The following is a 19237-nucleotide window of genomic DNA, read 5'->3' on the forward strand; positions in this document are numbered from 1 at the left end:
TGCTGACTCCCATCTCCAGTGGGGGTGGGGCATATCTAAACTAAGAGTGCAGATAGGTTTTAGGTTCCCTACATATCACTGAGGTTCAGAGTAATACGGACCTCAGAGCTCCTGAGACTGGAGTATCCAGGCTTGTATATTGTCTTGTCTAGACTGGATGCTGCAACTTCAAGTTGCTCTCAAGGTCCACTATGTGGTTTCTGACCACCCAGGGATTGGTTTTCTTTCTTTTTGCCTCTTGCGGGCTGCAGATATCCCTGGCCAGTCTCTAGGATCATGCTTTTATCCTGGTTACTTGTGCTAGCATGGACACTTCTAGTGGTCCCCATTTCCTATTGCCCATGAATTTCTGACATTTTATCCAGTTCTAGCTTGATGAAATCACTTTCTATTACTTATCATTGAATGTGTTGATCATTATTTGATCTACTACTATTTTTTGAGGGTTTTTTTTTGCTAGAGTAGGCCTCCAGTCTCTCCACTATTTCAAATTCATGCTCCACAAATAGTTAACAGAGATTTTTCTTAAACCACAAATCTGACCATGTCTGCCCTCAAATAAACAACAACAAACTTCAGTGGCTTCCTATTGACTCTAGTATCTTATATTATTTCATTTTTATCTCATCCTTTTTAATGTCTTTGTGTCATTTTTAGAATATATGTAACTAGGTAAATATACATGTATTGGATTATCTGCTTATTACTTGCTCTAGGAGTATAGGCTCCAGATCTGTCCAGATTTGGGACAGATAAAGCCCAAATGTGGATAATTTAGTGCTGATTATTACTGTCTCCTGTAAATGAGAATCAAAATCTTGTGTAATGAAAAGTTTTAATTCTGATAAAAAAAATAGCACAAATACAAGATTGGATTGGGAATAAGAGAGTGGGCTGGGAAGCAGGGTTCTCAAAGAAACAGTATGGCCCAGATACCAGCAGGTGAGGTCAGCTAACATGCTGAATTATTACCACCATCCCCCTCCTCAAGCTGGCTGCACTAGTTATCAAGATGTCAAATAACTTTTTGGGACCAGTGATTAGAATTCTTCATGAGTTACCTGATGCAATTAGGAGTATGGAGTGGGTTTGGATGACTCCCATCACTATTCCCCCACCAAATAAAGAGTACAGGAGGTTACTGGGTAAATGCCCATATGCCCAGTAGGTTAGTTCTACCCAGTCTAGTTATAAAGGTCATTTGGCATATGACATTAAAATCCATGACAGAGGTCTAGTTAACAGCATCAGAATCTGCTTTCTCTACTTCCCTTCATCCCCCGGGTCTCTGCAGCTGGCACTCAGGTTGGGAGTGTCCCTGGATCCTGACCTGGAGAGAGCACAGACTTGCCCGTTATCACCACCCATCTCTGGCTTCAGATGCATCTTTCGCCTAATAAATTAAGCACTCAGTCTTGCACTTAGAGGCCAGAGGTGTTCTTTGGGAGCCTGGGAGTCATCAGATGAAATATTCCTCCTTCTTTCCTTGGACGGAGTCACTCTCCATTTGCAGAGTCGCACTGGCTTCTCCTTCCGGGGGCTCATAGGTGATGTAGCTGCCTTTGTTCTTGTACAGGTAAATGATGATGACAATCAGGACTGACAGCAAAGTGATGAAGACCACTGTGATAACAACTTAGGAAGAAGAGGGGAGACATAAGATTCTGGAAGGGCTATTTACCTATCATTTCACAGAGGAACCAATCTGCATGGGTCCTGTCATTGTTCCTCCTTTCCCCAAATTTTGCTTTTGTCTCCCTCCTTTCTTTCCCTAGAAATCAATCCCTCCTCTTCCCGTCCCCTCCTCCCATACAAACCAGCATCAATCTAAGCAAACCTCACCAAGTCCCCGACAAAGAATGGTTATTAGTTCTACTGACTGACTTCCTGAATGTACACTGCCTGGTTCCCAAGAAGATTGCTGCCTGCTGCCTTAATCCCTGTTCTCAAGAGACAAGGATATTCTCCCCTGAATGAGTTAAAAAGCCAGTCCCAGCTGGCTGCTGATGACTCTGATAGAACAGGAAGGACGGAAACAGGAAACAGTTTATCTCAACAGGAAGGGTTTTCCAAAGCCATAGTTAATCTGTGGTAGTTCTGTTGAGCTCTCCTATCCTTCCTTCCCTCTGCTCCCTAGTTTGTTCACAAAACAGTGACACGCAGGGTAACTTGTTCATACTAACATAATGTCAACCTAACAACTCCTGGGGTTGGCTAATGTCTACCTGACTACCTCCAAACTGATCATTTGACTTCCTCCCCTCTCCCACAGGGTGAAGTGATTTATTATGGATCTAATGCTAATAATTGCAAGTGTTTTGCAGTTATTACATTTAAACATGAGTTTCAGTGTATTAAAATATTATAACCCATAAGCCCATCAGACCAACTTGACCATGAGTTCAATCCCAGTCATAATTAGGATATTCTACTTTTAAAATGTGCATTACTTAGTTATTTCTTAACAGATTTCTTTAAATTTCTCATACTAATTTTAATTATAACATCCCTTTAGTATGACACAATTTATGTAACCACTCCCGTATTCCTAAATATTCAGGTTGCTTGTGGTTTCCTTTCCCTCCTGCAATAATGCTATAAATATCTTTGAACAGATAGTGTTTTTTTCTTTTTGGTAACACCCTGAGGATATATTCCTGACAATGAAATAAGCAAGTGTACCTTTAATTTTCACTTGGGGATAATAATAATAACTAGTATTTACATAAGGTTGACTGTAGATAGTATTTCATCTCTGAGGACCAATTTTTGAGAGGTTAATAGATCCTCAAAATATTGAACTGTGAGAGGGAAAGATTACATAATGATTTCCTCCAGAAACCTCCCAATTGCTCAGTAACCATGGAATGGTTGAGAAAAATGCCACGGGTTCCCATTGGATGGACCATCTGGACATCTGTCTATTGGCATCGGCAGATGCTTTCTCTACATCCTTTAGGTCTTTGCTGTGAACACTCAACAGTCCCCCCGCTTCCTTTTGTCCTAAGAAAGAGCCTTTGGTCCCTGTGCTTCCTTACCTGCAATGACTGCTGTGTTGGCGACAGCGGTAGGAGTCAGGGTTTCAGTGGCCTGGAGGAGTGGAGTGGACATCAGTTCTTCTGCTGTTATATTCAGAAGAGGGGGCAAAGAAAACACAGTTAATATAGGAATTGGTGCTTTTTATATTCCTTCTTTCCTTCTCTCCACTACTAAGGAAATTGCCACAGCTTCCCAATCATCTTCCACATCAGATTCAGATTTTTAACATCTTATTTTGTTAAGATTTTTATTTTTACATTGCCTTCATTTCTGAATATTTTTTTCCCTGTTCCCTTCCCATCAAGCTCTCCTTTGCAAATTATTTTAAAAGAAGGGAAAAAGCAATTAAACAAAACCAACCAAAATATTTACCACGTCTAACAATATATGTAATATTCTGTACCCGTAGTCCTTCACTTCTGCCAAAAGAGGAGAGAAGTGCATTTTTTCAGTTCTTCTCTAAGGTTAGTTTAGCAGTCACAACTCAGAATTACAGGGGTGGAAAGGATCTCAAGGGTCACTTAGTTGGAACCATTTGGGTCCAGTGGTGAGATATAGATCAGGACAATTGGAGATGGCTCTGGATGCAGTGGGGAACCTTGGCCTTTTTAAGCTAAGGACTTTAACAGGTCTCAGTTTGACTGAGGCAATGCCTATTCAGTGATTGAGGCTAAGTAAGAAATGAGGCAATGAATGACTTCTTTTGCCTAGTAAAAATATAAATCAATCTGAGAGGGGAAGACTCTCAGGGTTTCTGGCCAAAAGAGAAACAATTGCTATTTACATTCACTCTGAATCACTGAGGCCTAAACAATGACCAGCCTGGGACCTATTGTTGGCCAATTAATGAGAACCAGAGTGATTTGGGTTTAAGGCATGGTCCTTAAGAAAAAAAAATCTATAAACCCCAAACTCATAACTAGGGTTGTAAGAAAAGCTCCAAGAAGGCAGGAAGGAAATATTAATTGTCTACTATGTGCCAGGGACGATGCTAACTGCTTTAAAAATATTATTTGATCTTCACAACAGCCCTGGGAGGTAGATACTATTATTATTTTCATTTTTACAATTAGAATCATAATGTGAGATATAAGTGATAAACTATAAATGTGAAGGTTTGACTTTACGGATGAAATGATTTGCCTAAGGTCCTTTGCCTCTCTGTATAATGTCCCTTCTTGTGAACCTTGATGCCTTACTCTTAGTTTGGATTTTAAGGCCCTTTTCCCAAATAATCTTACCTTTCACCCCCAAATCTAACTCTTCTTACATCCTATGACATCACAATGACTTCTTGCCCTTCCTTCATTCCTAGCTTGAAACTTTTAGAGGTACACAGCTTAGGTGAGAGCATTTTCTCTAGAAGGCTTCTGTTAAAATGCCCTTAGAATATATCACCTCGAAGACAAGAGAGGTTTCTAACCTCCCACTAGCATTTTAGTATGGACTACCTTAAAGAACGAATTAGGACCCTGGCCCAGAAGGAATGGGGCACACAAAGAGAGGCTGGGGAGGGGGAGGTAGGAGTAAGCAAGAGGCAGGGTAGTACACACACACACACACACATACACACACACACACGTGTGTATTTGTATGTTTGTTGAGTAACAAACAACAACAACAGAAGTCATAGAATCAGATTTAGAGCTGGGAGTATGTTAAGCATCATTGGAAGAGGACCTCATTAGCTTTCTTTCTGCCCTTACTGCTTCTAGTCAATTTCCCTTCCTTCTTCCAATCACTCAGATATCCCCAAAGTAGAGAAAGATGAAGACATTCTAGAATTTCAGGACAAAAACAATATTAAAGTCAAAAGTTAAAGAAATAGGAGAAAATGTAAGTTAGCTTGCTCCCCACTTCTTCCCCCCCCCAGTGGATTCCTCTTCCCCTCTTCCCATTCTTTTCTTTAGATCATCAAGATATAACAAAACTTACTGCCAGGCAAAAACTATTAACTTGGAAAACAGATTGAGGAGAAAAATAAATAAAGAATCATTGGACTAACTGAATGTCATGTCCAAAAAAAGAACTTAGGCATTCTATTTCAAGAAATCTTAAAACTGTTCAGATCTTTTAGTAGCAGAGGGAAAAGGGAAATAAATAGAATGCACCAATCACCTCCTAAAAGAAACTCCAAAATGAACTCCAAGAAACATTATAACCAAAATCTGGAGCTTCTAGGTCAAAGAAGAAAAGACTGCAAACAGAATGAAAGAATTAAAGTACTAAGGAGCCACACTCAGGATCATACATGATTCAACAACCATCACTATAAAAGAATGGGTAAACTGGAATGCAATATTCTAGAAGAAAAAGGATATAGACTTACACCCAAGAACAATTTACCCAGCAAAACTTATTATAATGCTACAGGAGGGGTAAATGAAACTTCAATGAAATAAGGGAATTCCAAGCATCCCTGATGGGAAAAAAAAGATCAGTTATGGAAAAACTCTGAAATTTAAACACAGAAGTAAAGAGAAACACAAAATGGTAAACACGAACAATTATAAAGGACTAAACAAAGGTAAACTGCTTACATTGAGATATGGGGAAATGATACATTTGTCCCTTCTGAATCCTATCATCATTCAGGATTATGGAGGGAGTCCAATTAGACAAGATCTGGGAATAATTCTATTATGTGTTGATGATCTTAAGAAGAGAACGAAAGAGCCAAGATAGTGGAGTAGAGGCAGCAACTTAACTGAACTCTCTCAACATTCCTTTCCAAATAACTTAAAACACCTCATGTCAAATTTTGGAGCAGCAGAGTCAAAAAAGGGTGCAGGTGAGATATTTTTCCAGCCTAAGACAACTTAGTAGAGATCTGTAACAGTTGGGGTGGGGGCTGACTTGGAGCACATATGAAGGCAGCTATTTGTGGGCCTTGGAGGTGGCTACAAACAGCTTTAGGAAACTCTTAGCCCAGAAACAGTAAGGGGGTTGGAAAACTGGTCAGAAAGAGATTATGGGAGATTCCTTTGCTGTCACTGGTTGACAACTGTATTAACTATATGCAGCCAGTTTCAAGGCAGAGAGGAGTGCTAGCAGTTGGAGCTCTAGGAGAGTAGGAGACTTGGTCACAGCGACTACACCTTTCCTGGGATCACATCACCTTGGACCGCCTTTCCTTCCTTCCTTTTTCTCAAAGACCAGACCTTAAACCCATTTCACTCTGGAGCTCATAGATTGGATAACAATAGTAATTGTTTCTCTTTTAGCCAGCAACCTGGAGGGTCCTCCCCTCCTAGTTTGATTTGACATATTTTTTTAAATAAAAGAAGCTATCCCAAGACTCACTTTTTGGAGGCCTATTCGTGAATGGGCGTTACCTCACTTAAAGTGAGAACCTGAACAGATCTCATCTTAAAAGGGCCAGGATGTCCCATTGCACCTGGGCCCATCTCCATCCAGATGTGGACTGGATCTAGATGACTCTGGAGGATTAAGTGAGTCTAGTGACGTTGCACAGCCCTCCCTCATTCAAATCAAAGTCAACTGAAAGTCATGTTATCTTCCTGATGCCATGGTCTTCTTTGAAAATAAAGGACAAACACAACAACCTTGGAAGCACTGAAAACTTACAGACCCTTATAACTAGTTCTGAAAAGAGCAGCACAAAAAAGCATTAAGCTTGGGACTGTCTCCCCAGTCCGAGGTGAGCAGAGTCCAATTTTAGCAGAGTTTAAAGACAAGAAATAGACTGGGAAAATGAGCAAATAACAACAACAAAAAAAGAACTTGACTATAAAAACCTACTCCTGAAAGAGATCACCCAAATGAAAATTCCCAGAAATATTGCAGTCAAATTCCAGCACTCTCAGGTCAAGGAGAAAATGTTGTAAGCCACCAGTAAGAAACAATTCAACTATTATGGAGACATCAGTCCATCATGAGCACAGAAGATTTAGCAGCTTCTACGTTAAAGGAGGGGAGGGCTTTGAATATCATATTCTGTAGTATTAGGCAAAACTGAGTTAAATACTTTAGGAGAAAAATAGATATTTAATGAAATAGAGGACTTTTAAGCATTCCTGATGAAAAAGAATCTACAAGTCTAACTCTAGGGAGTTAGGAGAGGGCATGGGTGTGAGTTGATTATGTTGGGATGATCCAAAAATTTAAGAACTAAGAGTGATACACTGGGAAAAAGGAGGAAAGGAGAAGTGCAATGGGGATTTTTTCTCATGTAAAAAAGTGCTTTACAGAGGAGGGGTTCACTCTCATTGGCATTGGTTCAAAGAGGAAAGAATACATATACGCACAATCAATTGGGTATAGAAATCTATTTTACCCAATAGGGAAATAGGAGGGAAAGAAAGTAAAAGAAAGGGGGAAGGGAATGATAAAAGGCAAGGTGGATTAAGGGAGGCAGTGGTCAGAAGCAAAACAGACTTTTGAGGACAGGATAAAAATAGAGGATAAATAGAAACAAATGGGATGGAGAGAAATTCATAGTTATCATAACTGTGAATGTGAATGAGATGAGCTCACTCATAAAATGGAAACTAGCACAATGGATGAGAAACTAGCATCCAACAATATCTTGTTTACAAGATAAACACTTGAAACAGAAAGATACACAGTTAAAATAAGCAGCTGGAATAGAATCTACTATGCTTCAATTGAAGTAAAAAAGGCAGGGGTAGCAATCATGATCTAAGACAAAAAAGCAAAAATAGACCTACTTAAAAAAGATAATCATAGAAACTACATTTTGCTAAAAGGTACCATTGACAATGGAGACAGCTAGGTGGCACAGTGGATAGAATGCCATCTCTGGAGGCAGGAAACGAATATTCCTGAGTTCAAAGCTGGCATCATACGTTTACTGGCTGTGTAATCCTGGGCAAATCACTTAATCCTGTTTGTCTCAGTTCTTCATCTGTAAAATGAGCTGGAGAAGGGAATGGTGGTCCACTCCAGTATCTTTGCAAGAAAACCCCAAATAGGGTCACAGAGTCAGACATGATTGAACAATGAACCATCAACGATAAAATAATATTAAAATTAAAAAAATTTAAAATTTAAATTAATCTGACAAAGGCCTCATTTCTTAAATATATAAGGAATTCAGTCAAATTTATAAAAATGAGTCATTCCTCAAGTGATGAATGGTTAAATGATAGGAACAAGAATTTTTTCAGAAGAAATAAAAGCTATCTATAGTTATATGAAAAAATACTTTAAATCATGATTAGAGAAATGCAAATTAAAAGAATTCTGAGGTACCACCTAACACCTATCAGACATGACAAATGTTTGAGAGGATGAGGTAAAATAGGTACATTAACGGACTGTTGGTGGGAATTGTGAACTAGTTCAACCATTCTGGAGAATAATTTGGAACTAGGTCCAAAGGACTATAAAACTATGCATATCTTTTGACCTCATAATACCTCTACTAAGTCTGTACCCCAAAGAGACCAAAGAAAAAGGAGAAGGACCTATATGTACAGAAATTTTTATAGCAGTTCTTTTTGTGGTGGCAAAGAATTGGAAACTGAGGGGAAGTTCTTTAATTAGGGAATGACTGTATAAGCTTTGGCATATGATTGTGATGGAATACTGTTGTGGTGAAAGAAATGATGAGGGGGATGGTATCAGAAAAACACAGGAAGATCTATATGAACTGAGGCAAAGTGAAGTGAGCAAAACCAGGAGATCATTGCACACAATAATAACAATATTGTAATTATGATCAATGGTGAAAAGACTTTACTCTGATCAATAAAATGATCCAAGATCATTTCAAAGGACTCATGATGATGAAAAAAAAATGCTATCCACCTCCAGAGAGAAGTGATAAGCTCTGAGTGTAAATTGAAGTATAATTTTTCTCACTTTTCTGTCTTGCTTTTTTTGTTATATGGCTAGTATGGAATTATGTTTTGCATGATTTAATATGTATAATTGATATCATACTTCTTGTCTTCTCAGTAGGTAGGGAGAGGTAGAAAAGAGAGAGAGAATATGGAACTCAGTTTTAAAAAGAGTTTTAAAAATAAATAAGTTTTTTAAAGAGAAAGAGAGAAAAAAAGAAAAAATGGGTGGATCACATGAGCAATGACATGGTGGACCACGAATTTTCTCCAGTCAGGACCCCTCAAAAACAGAAATTACGCAACAAAGATAAAGCAACTTTTGCTGTTTCCATAGTCTATGACCCCAGAATCCAAAAGAAGGTTAAAAAATATCCCTCCAAGCCCAGGAACTGACCCTCACAACCCTGAGCTCTTTAGTACCACTGCTTCTCTCGAAAGCTATGTACCAAGTTGTAGAACAGGAGGAGTTGAAGGTAGAACCAGTTTAAAGAAACCTTGATCAAAAACCTAATGGAGCAAAAATCAGGCTAAAGATATTTAAAAGATGAAAATGGAACATCAACAAGGAGCTAAACCAAAACCAAACCAAAAAAAACCAGTTTTTTGGACTGATTTTTGTAAGGATTTTATTTATTTATTTCACCACCAAGGACAGCAGAACTATCACACTTAAAACACATGGATAAGCTTATAGAAGAAAAGGCAGTAAAGAGAAAGAAAAAAAAGCATCTGGATTAAACAAAAGAGACATCCATGAAAACATGGGCCCCATTGTAAGTGTATAGAGGGAATCAGTTCTTATTGTTCCCAACTGCCTCAAGGACAAGATAATATAGCCAATCAGTCAATTGGTAAACATTTATTCAACACCTACTATGTACGAGGCCCCTTACTAAGCACTAGGGATACAAAAAAAGGCAAAAAATAAACACAAGTTTGACCATAATTTTGAGGTCAGAGTTGGGAGAGCAGGTTCAGATGTGAAACTTTTTTCTTCTAACCAAGGGGAACTTTATTGATGCAAAAGCAGTGGGCTAGCCCTGGAATAAGGACTAGCAATTTACACAGGGACAGGGGCTTGTTTTTATAAGAACAGGATAAGGGAGACAGGGGAAAATTTATAACCCAGGCTGAGGGAGACAAGGAATTTTGTGGTCCGGGGCAAGGGGGAAGTTTTATGGTATTCCAAGATAAGGGGAAGAGACTTTAGAATGCCCTCAAGCTCAGGAGGGGCCTTATAAGGTACGGAAAAAGCAACCCTTAATATTAACCCTTAGGACACCTTTGTATCCACATCAATGCCATTTACCTGCTGAAGAATCTTTGGTGACTCTCTATTACCTTTAGGATAAAATACAAACCTCTGAGCAAGACACTTCAATCCTTTGGCTATATAGCTCCTGTCTCCCTATATAGGTTTATTGAACATTCCACCTGCAGTTTTTGGCTTCCTTGTGGTTTCCCAAATGCAGTCCTCAATCTCCCAACTCTTATCTTTGAAGTCTCAGGTCTGCAATTCATTTCCCCTTAGAATTTCTAACTTCTTTCAAGGCCCAACTCATGTACTCTTACCTGTGGGAAACTTTTCCTGATACCCACAGAAGTTCATGATCTCTCCCTCCTCCTAAAATTAAGGTGTGATATTTACCTGTTTAGATGATTGTATCTCCTACCCCACCCCCTCACCTTTAGTGTAATGTAACCTCCTGACAGGATCTCATTATCTTTCTTTTTTTTAATATCTGCAAGACCAAGCACACAAAAGGTGCCTAATAAATGCTTTTTCCTTGGATTGTTAGCCAGAATGTTACCAGAGCGGCTATAGTATAATAGTGAACTTGGATTAGGTATTTATCCCTTTTCCCATGGTCAAATTCTTCCACCTGGTTCCCCCTCCTTTCTCCTTGTCCCAATAAATGAAAAAGATCATGTTCCTTCTTTCTGGGGTGTGGAAGTCCTGCTACACTAGAAAACAATTTAAATGAGGAGAAGATGACGAAAGCATTTGGGAACCATTCCAGTTCCAGTCCAGCCTAGATCTTAACCAAGAGCAAAATGAATTTGTGGGGCACTTTAACTCATTTGTCTCTTTTTGTTGTTAACCCAGATACCACTCGGGTTTCTTTGTCTCTCCCATTCCTTAGTTGCACTAAAGCTCTTATCACCATGGTATCTGATACTTTACCACTGGATTTGCTAACCTTCTTGGCTTGATACTTGCTCACTGGCCTAGGCACTTCTAGGTCCCCTTCTCTGTTTGATAGCTGCCTATATTTTCTCCCAGAATTATTATGCACCCATCTATGGGCACAACATGACATGAACAGATTGGGATGATGTCCAGCTAGAAGGGAGAGTAGAGCCTAGGTGGCACATGAGATTCTGGGGAAGTGGATGATCTTATCCTTTCAATAGCTCCTGAAAGACCTCCAATAGGAAATTTCTCTGGTAGCTAGAATGGAGCCTAAAAGTTGAACCATTTCCATGTCCTGCCTGTGACCTTCTCTTTCTAAACTGGGTTTAATCTTGGTTTTCTCCTGTGCAGCTTGTGTGGATTGAAGGCCTGTGGTTGTGAATTTGTCTTAGAAAGAGAACTTTCAAAGGGCCAAAGGCTCAGCCTGTTAATTTCTTCATTTTAAAGTCTGGGCAAATCTAATTTTTTTTATCTTTCCACACACAATAGTAGCTCTCCATTGACTACTGTACCAAATGGATACTTGTCAGACTGATCTGTTTGACTTTCAAGGCCTATTTAACTTTGTTCCCCACTCTTCATTCCCCATGCAAATCCCTTAGGCTCCAGTGGGTTAGTCTACCATTGTCCTCCACCCATTCCCTTACCCCTTCCCACAACATACTTTTAGCTCTCAGTTTATGACCAACTAAAGGGCACTGGATTTCCAGCAGGAGGACCTGAGCTGGAAGGTTGATTATGCCTTTAATACTTTTGCATTATCTCACCATATCATTGCCCATGAGATAATATTTATTAGGCACTTACTTAGTACAGTGCCTGATATACAATAGGCATCTCATAAATGCTCGTTCCCTTCCCCCTTGTGTGACCCTGGGCAAGTCACTTAACGTCATTCAGTCTCAGTTTCTAATTGGTAAAAAAAATGAGGTTTTTGATTTGATAATCTCTAAGGTCCTTGGTAGCTCTAATCTCTGATCCCATGATCCCAGGCAAGAATACTCTCCTCTGATAGCAGACAAAGTCTTCAGGGCTCAAATCAGGTCCCCACCCCCTCCCTCTAGGAAGTTTTTCCTTGTTTTTCAGCTGACACTAACTTCTCCCTTCTTTTCACCACTATTATACTTCCAGTCCTAACCTCATAACCCGAATCATATACTGTTCTCATCTGCTCTTTAATTGTGTCCCACGAATGACAGGCATGCTCTCGCTGGAACAGTAAACTGATCTGCCCATTCCGGAAAGCAATTTGGGGTTATGCTAAAAAAAAAAAGTGACTAAAGTGTCCAGACCCTTTAACAGAATTCCCACCACTGCTATTCATGTACCCCAACAAGTCAAAGATAGAAAGGTCCTATACATAACAAACTATTCACAGCTGCACTTTTTGTGGTAGCAAAGAATTTAGAAACAAAAGAAGTGTCCATTGATTGGACACAAGAATCCGATACCTAAATAAATTGTGGTACATGAAAATGACAAAACATACAGCCCCATAAAAAATGAATATGAAGAATTTGAAGAAGCATGGAAAGACTGATGCAAACTGAAGCAAATAGAATCAAGAAAACAATTTGTACAATGAAAGGAAGGAGGGATGGGGAGAAGAGAATGAGCATTTATTAAGCACCTACTTTGTGTCAGGCACATAGTAGGTGCTAGGGCTTTATAAATATCTTCTCATTTCAACTGCAATAATGTAAATGAAAGGAAGGAAAAAAAAACTCCAGCTGAATGTTATTATAATGACCAAGCTTGGCCCCAGAGAATAGTGGAGATGTACCTCCTCTCTCTTCATTGCAGAAGTGGGGGGAAGGGGGACTGTTAGAGGGGAATATTGTATATGCTCTTAGATGTGTTGGTTGGTTTTGTGGAAATGATTTTCCCCCTCTTTCTTTTTAAAGCTTTGTTAAGAGGGATGGTTTGCTGAATAGGACAGGAAGGAGAGATATGTTTGGAAATTAATTGTGCTATAATAACAAAAGGTTATTATAACAAATACAAATTATTTTTTAAAAAGTTTCCCTTTAATTGGCCTGATCTCCCTTACTATACCACAAGCTTGAGGACAGAAACTAGGCCTAAATATATTAGTATAGAAACTTCCCTCTCAAGAGCACCTAGTTTTGGAAAATACTAATGGTGTCACTAGAAGGTGAGGCTCAGAGACAGGACAGGATCTGCTCCAAGAAAGTGAGAAAACACCCATGAATGATCAGTGTGCCAAGGTTGCCTTTAGTTGGTTTTAGTGACTCTAGAAGTGTGTTTCATTTGCCTGGGCCCAGAGCTAACCTGGGAGCTACCCCTTTGTAAGGCAGGTAGGTCTGAGTCAGAGTGCAGTGCTGGGGGTTTCTCTCCTCAACCTAGGCTGAAGCCCAAGAAAGGAAATTTTCTCTCCAATGGGATATAACTTACCTTTTGGGGGAGGAAGGGTTGGGAGGCCTGTCATGGTGGCCCTGGTATAAGTGCAAGTAAGAGTCTTCACCCCTGGAAAAAAGGAGAAAGGAGGGGAAAAAATTGTCTGGAGCCAGAGAGAGGGGCCTTTGGTGTTCTCCAATGGCTGATTTCTTCAAACCCATTTGTTTTCCCAACCTCTCCTTCTCAGAAGAGAAGGTGGAACAGTCCATGGGAAATAACAAATCTCATTCCCTGTCCGCTCCTGTGTCTCTAAGTGTCTCTGGTTATATATCTCTGGAAACGTACTAAGAAGTTGGACCAGTTCCAGCTTTGGCTGAGGTCCACTCTTCATGGCATCTACGGTTTATTTCATTTGCATTCCGGCAAAGTTCAAACTCCACTCAGCCCAGGGTTTACTTTAACTCATTTCAAAAGGGAAACCTAGAGAAATGGGTAAGCTGGCATGAAAGCGACAACCTGGGTCGGGAGAATGGGCCCGCTAGAGATTGTCCACTAGATGTCAGGACAGAACTGATGGAGACTCGGTTCCAAGCACCTTCAACGTCGGGAGTGACCAGAGGATAGGGAGGGTCGGGGTGAGGTGGGGGTAGGGGGCACATGTCCTCGGGATGCCATGGTACTAGAAAATGTCCTCACTCTCAAGACCACGCTGGTTGAGTGTGGGCCGCCTCTGCCCTGAGCCACTCTGGGCTTAAACCCTCGTCCGCAACCCACCTCTCAAGTCCTTCCATTCCCGGTCTTGAATATTTCACCTCCGCCCGGTTATTTCCTCCCCACCCCTACCTCCTTCATTAAGCCCCCAAACAGCAGAGCTTAGGTGCTCTGCGCTCCTGGGTCCATCGTCTACGCTCGTTTCTGGTCCAGAAGGCTCCCTCCCTGTTGCTGAACAGAACAAGCTCACGGCAGAGCAGACTTGGAGCGCGCTTCCCACTTTACCTGGAGAGGTGAAACCAGATGGGGAGAGGACCTGTCCGCTCCCGGGTGTCTCCGGGCTCAGTTCCGGAGACCTTGGAGAGGGGCAGTAGCGCGGTTGGACTAGAAGGATGGAGAGGTTCACGCCTGGCACCCTAGCCTCAGAGGCTGCGGGTTGTGGTCCTGCGGTGGCAAAGGTGACTGGGAATCAACTTCCCTTCCCTCCGCCCTCCAGCCTCCTCCCTTCTCCGCCCTGCTCACCTTTCCAGTCTAACTGGCTGGGGATAAAGGGCCAGTCACACCACTCGGAGTGGGAGGGAGACTGAGAGACACCACAGAGATACACAGAGATTAAAGAGACCGAGAGCGACACACACACCCCCAGACTAGAATGCTTGTTGGATGATCTGGAAAAGAGAGACCTGAAGACCATCTAATCCAGCCCCCTCATTTTACAGATAGAGAAACTGAGGCTCAGACAGAGATAGAGTCTGAAATTGAGACAAAGACACAGAAACAGAACAAAGGGAGACCAGGGAAATGCAAATGAAAGGGAAAGGATGAAAAGCTTTTTCGAGTGGACCAAAATTACAGTGGGCAAAGAGGCACAGGCAGACTGGGTGGAACAGGAAAAAAGCATTGAAGGCACCCCTTCCAGTTTCTCTCTCCCGGCCAGACTTCCTTTCCTTCCTCAGCCTCCTCTCATCCCGTGGCAGGAAGAGCTGCTTTTCCTTTTTTGCCAGTCATTTTGCTTACCTCTTGGGACCACTGCTTCCTCCCCTGACAGGCTGGGCCCCACCCTCACTGGCTGGGTTCTGGATTTCCCCTAGTCATACTTAAGGCCACCATTGGATTAGCCTGTAAATCCTAGGAAACTAACACTGACATCCATACATAGGGACAAAGCATTTTACTCACAGAGGATTCTAGGAGCCCCTAAACTACTATAAAAGTCTGCTGAAAGAGAAGATACTCATGATAGTATAGGACTGTAGGGTTTGCAAAGTATGTTGATGAACACAGATTAAGCCAGGTCCATTCCTGGGAGGAGGCTGGGCCCTGAAGAAAGGAGTGTCCTGGCTAAAATCCCATCTTTGACAGGAAGCCTTTCTGATGCCCCTTAATGCTAATGATTCCCTTCTGTTTGTTGATTTTTTCCCCAATTTATCCTGCATACATCTTGTTTATCCATAGCTGTTTATATGTTTTCTCTCCCATTAGATTGTGAGTTCCCTGAGGGCAGGGACAGACTTGCTTTTTTTGGTATCTCTATTGCTTAGAACAGTGCTTAGCACATAGTAGGCATTTAATAAATTCTTACTGGCTGCTTGGCTTAGTAAAAGTTAGTAACAGTAAAAAGTTATCCCTCTACAAATCTGGTGTATACTCTTTTACACAGAGCATCAATGGGAAGAGTGGACACATGCCACATTTACACACTTGGGGCATACTTGTAGGGAACACAATCAGCCAAGGCATATCTTAGTGGAAGCAATTTGTGTTGTAATGCATTAATAGTCACATTTGTTCAAACAGACTTTGGTTTCCCCTGGAAGCTTCACTTGGACCCTGCTGAAGGCTGGTGCAGCAGGGGCATCTCTGATGTGTGTTGCTTTGCTACTTGACTGTAGTCACCCCCCTCCAACTTTGGGGTTGATTAACATCCAAGCAGCTCAGGCACTGGACCTTAGATTGAATTCTACCATCACTTTCATGAAGTCATTGCCCACAGTGGGGAAAGAGAGAGAAGACCCCCCCACCCCCCGCCCCTTATCTCTTGTAGAACACTTCTAGAAGCAATCCCAAGAGTTGCCTGTCTCAGTTCCTTGAGCTAGATTGCTAAAAGGGTTGACTTGTTTTCAAACATTCTGTCTACTCACTGAGTGGACAGAGAAAAGGGAAGATGGCCTATAATCTTCCGCCCAGTTTCCTGACTCTTTTCTATGCAAGTGGCTCACGCAAGGTCTGAAAGGGGCACAACTCTTATAACCGATAAATAAGCAAAGTCTGAAAGGTGAGTGCCTCAGACTATAGCCCCTCCTGTGCTATAATTTCAATAGTTAGACGGGAGGGCAGGGGGCTCAACATGTTTGTGTCATTTTCCATGAGAGAATTCCTCAAGCTCCTTGAGGGCAGGCATTTAATAATTACTTCCTTATTAATTGACTATTGTGTGACCTTTGTCTGCTTCAGTGAGAGGATAGGACTAAATTTTTTTGTATCCTTGACCCATTTGACAGTCTGGTGATATCTGTGGACCTCTTCTCAGAATGATCTTTTTAAATACTTAAAATAGATTGGATCACAAAGGAAATTCCCATGCAAGTTCACAGAATCCCTGAAATCTATCTTAAAGCTCAAGCTAAGAACCCTTGGACTAGATAAGTCTCTTGTGCAGAGGAACTTAATAAATACATCTTTGTGATCATTGTTAACGAGGACAGAGTCTGTGCCTTTTTTTGTGTGTCTTAGTGCTTAGCACTATGCTGGGACATAGTAGGGATTTAGTAATTTTTTCTTGAACTGAATTGAAATTATCTAGTGAAGACAGCAGGGCAAGTCCCCAGAGCTCATGCCCACTTGTCTTTTTGTATCAATCAGTCAGTCGATCAGCAATCATTTATTTATCACCTACTACGTACCATTCTCTAGGGATACAAAGACAACACTCCCTCAAGGAACTTACTTATTATGGGAGGGACGACATGTATACGTATTATTATCTATAAAGTAATTTCAAGGGAGGGGAGACTGACAGCTGGGTGGATCAGGAAAGGCCTCCAGCAGCAGCTAGCATTTGAGCAGATCTCTGAAGGAAACTGGATATTGTCTGAAATGGAGGAGAAAAAAAGTGAATTTCAGATATGAGGAGCAACTAATGCCAAGGAACGGGAGATGGAGTATAACTGTGTGAAGTATACCATGAAGACTAGTTTTGGTAATGTGTTGTAGAGGTCCTTGCATAGATCAATATATACAAAATAAATGCAAAGCTAGATTTTTAGGGGAAGGGGGACATTAGCTGCTGAAGGGGGAAATCCGGAAATACTTCATATAAAAGGTGACATATAAAAGAGTTTTGAAGGAAACAATGCATTGAGAAATGGCCTCCTTACTATTCTTGGAACAAGACACTGCACCTACTGGTCCTGGGTTAGGGCTGGGTTAGAGTTGGCATGAGAGAATCAGAGGCAGAGGTATTTAGGGCTAAGGTCTTTTCTCTTGTGCCTGTCCCCCTCTTTCCCATCTTTGCCTCTTGATTTTCCTGGCTTCTTTAAAGTTCCAACTAAAATCCCATTTTCTACAGGAAGATTTTCCAACCTCTTTGAATTAGAGTGTCCATTTCCTATTAAACCTATTTATACGTATTTATTTGGTTGTTATTTCTCCCTTTAGACTGTGAACTCCTTGAGGGTAGAAACTTTTGCCTCTTTTTGTACTCCTAGCCCTTAGTACAGTGCCTAGCATATTATAGGAACCTAATGAATTATTTACTGACTGACCATTGTATATTAATGGGTAAACCTCCTGTTCCTAATCCTCCTGAGATCATAGAGATATTGGGGTATCCCAGAGATTTGGTGAACTGATGTGAGTGAAGGCATATATTTTCTGGTTTTTGGGACTCTTGGCCTGGAATGAACTTCTTGGGGGGGGGGGGGCACCCAGCTGTTTCTCAAGAGAACAATGCTTTGAAAATTTCCATCCAGAGTTTGAATCTCAATTATTTTTCCTTTCTCAAATTGTCTGGGAGAAGGAATGAGGAGGAAAGAAGAACTTAATTTAAATTGCAATATTATAACAGCTTTTTGGACAATGTTTTAACTTCTAATTGCATTTTTTTAGTTATTTGATACTGCTATTGAATTACATGGTCATTAATAGTCTAATCTTATGAGTTTGGGGTTTCAAGATTAAGAAAAAGAAACTTGCCCATGGGTAAAAATTAAGGATACCAGCTAAGTAGAAAGAGGGGAAGTTTTTTAGTATTAGTGATTTCTGTGTATATTCTAGAGCCTATCAGATGGGCTGCCTTTGAACCCAGAGAGAAAGTCAATAATGACAGGAGCCTGTGGGAATGTGTTGTCTGTGATAGTGCACTTTTGGCACTATTTTTAACCTATCACTGGAAGATAGCCCTATGTCTATATTCATACCATGCTATAATAGTAGCATAGATTTAGGGACCTCAAATGTCATCTAGCCCATTCCCTCATGTTATAGATAAAAAAAATGAGGCTCAGAGAAGTCAATAATTTGTTGAAGGTCACCAAGAGATTAAGTAATAGATCGGGGATTCAAACTCAGGTCCTTGACCCACATGTACAAAAATATTTATAGCAGCTCTTTTTGTGGTGGCAAAGAATTGGAAATTGAGGGGAATGGCTGAACAAGTTGTGGTATATGAATGCAATGAAATACTATTGTGCTATAAGAAATGATGAGCAGGCAGAGTTCAGAAAAACCTGGAAAGATTTACATGAACTGATGCAGAGTGAAATGAGCAGAACCAGGAGAATATTGTACATAGTAACAGCCAACTTGTGGAATGACTGACTTTGATAGACTCAGCTCTTCTCAGCAGTGCAAAGATCTAAGACAACTCCAAAAGACTCATGATGGAAAATGCCATCCACATCCAGAAAAGAACTTTGAGGTCTGAATGCAGATGGAAGGATACTATTTGCTCTCCTTTTCTTTTGTTGTTTTGTTTCTTCTTTTTTTGTGATTCCTCTTATTACTTCTAATTTTTCATCATGACTAATGTGAAAATATTTTTAATGTGAATATATAAGTAGACCCTATATCAGACTGCATGCCATCTTGGGGAGGGAGGAGGAGAGGA

The 19237-nt window shown here is 40.7% G+C and overlaps 1 protein-coding gene across 3 annotated transcripts; it reads right to left on the reverse strand.

Moving 5' to 3' along the window:
• Positions 1-818: 818 nt before the first annotated feature.
• Positions 819-15196, reverse strand: SMAGP (small cell adhesion glycoprotein). 3 transcript variants are annotated; one of them, XM_072654705.1, is made up of 5 exons: positions 15148-15196; positions 14416-14574; positions 13477-13548; positions 3039-3122; positions 819-1635 (listed from the first exon to the last, which is right to left on the reverse strand). In XM_072654705.1, the coding sequence occupies exons 3-5, from the start codon at positions 13508-13510 to the stop codon at positions 1460-1462; spliced, it is 294 nt and encodes a 97-aa protein (XP_072510806.1). In that variant the 5' UTR covers positions 13511-13548; positions 14416-14574; positions 15148-15196; the 3' UTR covers positions 819-1459. The 3 variants fall into 3 exon arrangements, with proteins under 3 accessions (XP_072510806.1, XP_072510805.1, XP_072510804.1); XM_072654704.1 differs by lacking the exon at positions 15148-15196 and adding an exon at positions 14653-14990; XM_072654703.1 differs by lacking the exon at positions 15148-15196 and adding an exon at positions 14653-14927 and having other exon boundaries at positions 14416-14592.
• Positions 15197-19237: the final 4041 nt, after the last annotated feature.

Source organism: Notamacropus eugenii, chromosome 3 (assembly GCF_028372415.1).
Source record: "Notamacropus eugenii isolate mMacEug1 chromosome 3, mMacEug1.pri_v2, whole genome shotgun sequence".
Classification (NCBI taxonomy): Eukaryota; Metazoa; Chordata; class Mammalia; order Diprotodontia; family Macropodidae; genus Notamacropus; species Notamacropus eugenii.

Excerpts from the sequence above, each read along its gene's own strand:
- SMAGP (XM_072654703.1), bottom strand. The coding sequence starts at position 14,824 with ATGGTCTTCAGGTCTCTCTTTTCCAGATCATCCAACAAGCATTCTAGT. Across the intron at positions 14,593-14,652 it reads CAGCCAGTTAGACTGGAAAG|TCACCTTTGCCACCGCAGGA; the intron begins GTGAGCAGGGCG and ends GTTGATTCCCAG. Across the intron at positions 13,549-14,415 it reads ATCTGGTTTCACCTCTCCAG|GGGTGAAGACTCTTACTTGC; the intron begins GTAAAGTGGGAA and ends CCTTTTTTCCAG.